Source organism: Mytilus edulis, chromosome 6 (genome assembly GCF_963676685.1).
Source record: "Mytilus edulis chromosome 6, xbMytEdul2.2, whole genome shotgun sequence".
Taxonomy (NCBI): Eukaryota; Metazoa; Mollusca; class Bivalvia; order Mytilida; family Mytilidae; genus Mytilus; species Mytilus edulis.
In genome coordinates this window covers 36,850,776-36,856,705 of record NC_092349.1, presented here as the reverse complement: position 1 = coordinate 36,856,705, position 5,930 = coordinate 36,850,776, and the positions used below count along the sequence as shown (strand labels likewise).

Sequence of the window (5,930 nt, the reverse complement as noted above, 5' to 3'; positions counted from 1 at the left end):
TTAATTAAAAATCACAGTGTACATGTTAATATATATTGAGTATATAATCAGCATTGGTCAGAATCGGAGCCAAAACAATATTTATATTGTGAATAAAGGAATAAAATACATATATGCATTCATTCTCAAATTATTTATCTAATGTAGTGTCAATATCCATACCCGATCTCCTTAATTCAAAACCCTCACCAATATACCAGCCTATTTCAATATGAAAATACATTTTCTTGGGTCAAAAGCTATAAACTACATGGTCAACAATTACGTACGTGAAACATCTTTAATAAAGAGGGAATAATTAAATGATTGGGCAGTTACAAATCCAAACCAAATCGTCCGATAGTAATATTAGAGAATATTTTCGTGGTCGATATGTGTATGTTCCAAAAGCATACGGGAACCATGAATATTTTTCAAAGAAAAGGCCTTCGGTTGTTTTTCTGCTCTTTTAGTTGGGTTGTTGTCTCTATGACACACTCTCGATTTCCTTTCTCAATTTTACTGTACAAATATATGGAACTTTATTTTAGGTTTTGATGTACCACTCATTAGCTACTAACAATTTCTATATAAGTTTTCCTTCTTCCCCCTTTTCTTTTCCGTTTCATTTTCTTTCATAAATCTAACATATTTATATGTATATATATTTATTAAAAGAAAACATTTTTTTTTTATCACTACGCCCCTTGGCAATAGCAATTGTACATACATGTACTGTAATTAATTTTACCTATATAGCTTAGCTATGTACATAACAATAAGTCGAAAAGGTAGTATTCGTGTCGGTTCACTGGTTACGAGGTTTAATTTTAGCGCAAAGATTAGACGGTTGTGTAGCACGAAGGACTTATATCGTCTGCTTTTATTTTTATCTAGGTCAGCTACACTATTTTGATATATAGAGCTATTTATCGCTTGATTATCCCGTGATAAGAGTATACTTGTATACTTAAACAAAGTTCACTGCAGTTCGTCAACGCCATTTTAGATTATTTAGCGAACGCAATTTTGTCACAATGGAAAAATTAATTTGACGCTGCTATTTTCTGGTTTAGCAAAAAATGAATAACATAAAAAGTATGCCGCTTAAAGAACTACAAGAGATGGAAAATTTGAAACGGTTTAAGGAATCCCAAGATGTTAAAATTGACTGGAAAAGTATTCTAGACAGTGAAAGTTACAATATTGTCATGTCCCAGTGCGAAGAACTGTCGTGTGCTGCGGAACTAGTGCTGTTTCCGATGCTGATTTCTGTTGCTCATTTCATGGGTACCAAGGCAACCGTTAAAATCGATACTGATTGGACAGAACCAACTTCTTTAATGTGTCTTTTAGTTGCAAGGCGGGGAGAACGTAAAACGTGTGCATTACAAAGAACTAAACAGTCTTGTACCGTGTTGGAGAAAGAAATAAGAGCGATGGAACATTTAAATCGAGAAGGAGAAGGCTGTTCCGATGACAAAGTCATATCATTGATTGATGAACACAACATTCAAACTGATTTAAATAAAACTTTGAAATGTTCAGAAGGAAACCCTTTGATTATTATTGACGATTTCAAAGAAACTTTAGATACCATTGAAAATTCTTCAGACATCTTCACGAATGCAAAACTAAAAGAAATATATGGCTGCGGTATGGAAAACCAATTTAGACGACACATGAACTTTGTTGGAACAATCCAGGCGCTAGATGTCCACTGCGTCTTTGAAAACAGGGACCGAATTGCAATGTTTGACAGAGCGTTGATCGTCTGCTGTAAGAACTTTGCAGAAAGTACAAAAGACACAACAGGCGAAACCAATTCTACGCAGACCATTTTGTCGTCAGTCAGAAATTTTCATAGTGTGCAAAGTGACCAGACTTATACATTTAATTCTGGTGGACAAGCTGAATTTTCTAGGTAAATATTTATTGATAAATACTAATGCAAGTACCTCTATCTGTGTGTGTCTTGTAACAGATGACGTCAACATTGAATGTAAAGGAAGCTTTCCTTATCTGGATTTTTGTTAAGCCCTGATTATTTTTGATCCAGATAAATTCCTTAGAGGAAAGGATCTTCTACAAGTTGAACAATTGTGAATAGTTGAAAAGGATACCGTTTGAAGAAAGAAACACTTATAAATAATGAAATTTCCATATTTGATCGAGTTTTTTTCATTTATTTTCACATTCATTTCCTTTTACATTCAATTCTTTAAAAGTTCTATTTTTCTACTTTAATTTCAACTTAAAAGATAAAAACTATTTATTCGGATTGTACATCCTCACAACGATTTTATAAATCGATTCATTAATGATCGACGTATTATTTATTTTATTATCTTATCTACAAGATTTATTAAAATTTAGGCCACACCAATTTGATTTTAATTCTTCGGACAAAAGTTCTAAAAAACATGTGGCGAGCGAGCGATCTTTTTTATTGTATATATTTCTTGAAAATGAGTTTTAACTTTTAGTAATACTTTTAAATAATGCACCCCAACCCCCACTCCACCATAAAAAAGGGGAAATATCCCGTTTCACATACAGTAAACTAATATGAAAGTGAAAACAATTTCCTATCTACATCGATATCACAAGGCTCATTAATTGCACTTGATAAATTTGTTTCCGGAAACCGGCAAAGTTTTCCATAATTTATTCACGTGATGAAGATATGTTTGTTACATGTATATCGGGATGATAAAAATTATATGTTATCTTACAATCTCCAACAATTGACCTATTAGGAAATACTTCATAAGATACTTGTAGGTTTATCCTTGAGACAGAAAAGTTTAAAACAAGTATGCATGTCGTACATAAAAGTGTTATACTCTTTGACAGTTTATCAAAGATCCGATGTAACAAGCAGTGTTCGTTCCATACAGGAGTATTGTGATTGGGGGGGGGGGGGGGGGGGGAAGGGGTCAACAAGTTAGAATTCAGTCATTTAGATCAGGCGGTTTCAAGCCTTTTTGAACAACCTAAAAGTTCACATAATTAAAAAAAAAATGTCGAAAAGGTGGTTTGAGGTGGGTACAACCCCGGAATATACCACGGAACACCCCTGGTTCCGCAAATCGGTTCTTCATTTCATCATTCTTAATTTTTTGGACCATTATCCCCTATTCTTTATTTATTGTCCTCAATCGTCTCTATTCTTTATTTATTTTTCTCATTATTCTCTATTCTTCATATTTCAGAACACCATTATTCTCTTTCCTTTATATTTCATCACCGCGTTATTTTCTGTTCTTTTTATTTTTGCCAATTCATCTCTATTCTTTATATAACTCTATATTATCATGATTATGCACTGTTAGGTCCATCATTCTCTATTCTGTAAAACCCAACCCAGACCCTGATACAGCTCAACATTGCAGGTCTTGCATGATGATAATGACTTTTTTTCCAGCAGACTTTTCTTCTATAAAGTTAAAGTGACCAAAATATATTTAATGCCTTGTAAATTAAACACATAACGTCGTGCCACATGTGGAGCAGGATCTGCTTACACCCTTCCGGAGCACCTGAGATCACCCCTAGTTTTTGGTGGGGTTTGTGTTGCTTATTCTTTAGTTTTCTATGTTGTGTTATGTGTACTATTGTTTGTCTGTTTGTCTTTTTCATTTGTAGCCATGACATTGTCAGTTTATTTTCGATTTATGAGTTTGACTGTCCCTTTTGTATATTTCGCCCCTCTTTCACTTACGTGACTTGTGATAGATATGAGAATCATGGACTTTTCACGGTATTCATAATGATTACTAAGCACATATGACGGATAAATGCTCAACTCACCCCTTTGTCTTGAAACATTATATGGAGAAATTGACGCATAATAAATTAGTAATAAAATAAAAAATAACTCATCGTTCTTAAAATTTAAATAAAATATATGAAGTATGGCATATGGAATATAAACTTTACGCATTGATATGTTACAATTATACTCATCATTGATACGAGGTATACATTTTGTACGTAACACGCACGTTTCGTTTTCAGAAATTTCAGTGACGCTCGAATGAAAAAAACATCAAAGGGCCAAATAAAGTAAGCTATGGAGTATTGAGATCCCAAAATAACGAAAGGTTTTGACAAATACAGCTTACATAAATGTAATCCATTCCTTGGGTATAAAATCCTCGGTTATTTGAAAAATTTTAAGTTTTATTAGCAGTCAATTTATGAAAATTAATATATGAAAAACGGTGTTTTGTTATAATAGTTGTTTCTTTTTCATTGCAGATGTCTTGGAATCTTTCAGCGAATGAAAAAGATGTATGTCGATAATAAAATGGTTTTTGGGTCAATTAATCAAGCAGGCGGCCATCTTGCTCGTTTGTCAGCCATTCTGACGGCTTTAAGAAATGGTGTTGCTATGGGGAATAACAGTGCATATCTGCCATCCAGAATTATTGACAAAGAAACAGTAAAACGCGCATATCAGATTGTCCGGTTTATTGTACAACAGAAATTATGTCTTTTTGCCTCAAAAGCAGACGACGAATGGCCTGAAATAGCAGAAGACAATCAGAATACCACCTGGGCTACTGAAACAGATAACCAATCAGAAAAGAGTATACATGTTACAACGACCGGAAATTACGCGGATGAATATGAAGATGACGTTATGGAAATATCGCAAAATGGGGGTCGTGTTGATCGAATAATTGCGGGCAAAAATGAGATACCATCGAAAAGCTTCGTGAATGATTACTATGCTGATTCCCCGCACCAGTCATATCCTGAAAATGAGATGGTCGTTGTGAAAAATCGATATCCGCCGCCGCCGTCAAATATGCACGATGTAACATTTAGTAATGGCAAACCGGAAATGGATAATCGGCTGATGCAATATTTCGTCCCTATAACTTCGTCTGTCCCACAAATGTCTCGATCCATGGGACCATCGCAAATGGAGGCACATGGGTCAAATATTCCTTCAATATCAGATTCGCCGAATATGAGTCACATTCCTTCGCCTAAACCAACAGTTGTTCACAGTAACGTGAAACAAAGGGGCAAAAAAACATTCCGCGCTTCACATAAATGTCTGCTTCCGCCATACGAAGGATGTGTTTTCGATGCTGACGACGAAGTGTTCTTCCAACAATGCGCAAATAAAATCAAGAAACTCTTATTAACACATGGTGCTGTAGTAACGGCGTCTTACGCCTGTCAGTACCGATTGTTTCCACCTGTGCCGATGGATATGCGACAGAAATCACCAAGGACATCACATCCCTCTTGGGCAGCCTCTAGATTTTTCGAACGATTAGAGGGTCTTGAAATTGGGACCATGCATGTATTGAGAGGCCATTCCGTCCGTTTTCTCAAAGAAACGTATGTCAAAATGTCTGACCGCGGGAAAGATCTTTTGAAAAGACTTCGAATTTTGCAGGAAGAGTACGAGGAAACGTTTCCGGAGTCGACGGTGTTTGACGAACTGAAACTTATGCAAATGAAAAGAGACAACGAAGAGAATATCATGAATGACATTGTGTTTAACAACCAATGAAATTCGATTATTTTAACCTTAGACTAGTAAAGGTCAATATACTTATAGCCAGTAATTCCTTCTGCCAAAACCATCGGTCAATGCAATGGTTACGAGGACGGGCGTCTTATGAACCACAGAACCAATTATGTATTTGTTATCATGTACACAATTTTATAGTTTTACGATAAAGATTTTAATCAATGGCTCATGTTTAAATAGTTACTATTATGGTGTAATCATTATACTGTGAATCCTATCTGCAAAATTCTTCAACAGTATGAAAAGACAACTTTAGGAAATCAATTTGAGACCATGCAGTGTTATAGAAAAAATGTGCAAAATCCCCACTCCCCTCCTTTTAAAAAGTATGTTTTCAATGGAAGTTTTGTTCAAGCATAAATGAGGGGTTTTGTCTTTTGATGATGCTACGTGT

The 5,930-nt window shown here is 35.0% G+C and overlaps 1 protein-coding gene across 1 annotated transcript; it reads left to right on the top strand.

The window, feature by feature from the left end:
- The first annotated feature begins 741 nt into the window (after positions 1–741).
- LOC139529051 (uncharacterized) lies at positions 742–5,698 on the top strand. The gene is made up of 2 exons (XM_071325292.1): positions 742–1,903; positions 4,243–5,698. Exons 1-2 carry the CDS (start codon positions 1,062–1,064, stop codon positions 5,513–5,515), a joined length of 2,115 nt encoding a protein of 704 aa, XP_071181393.1. The 5' UTR covers positions 742–1,061; the 3' UTR covers positions 5,516–5,698.
- The last annotated feature ends 232 nt before the right edge of the window (positions 5,699–5,930 follow it).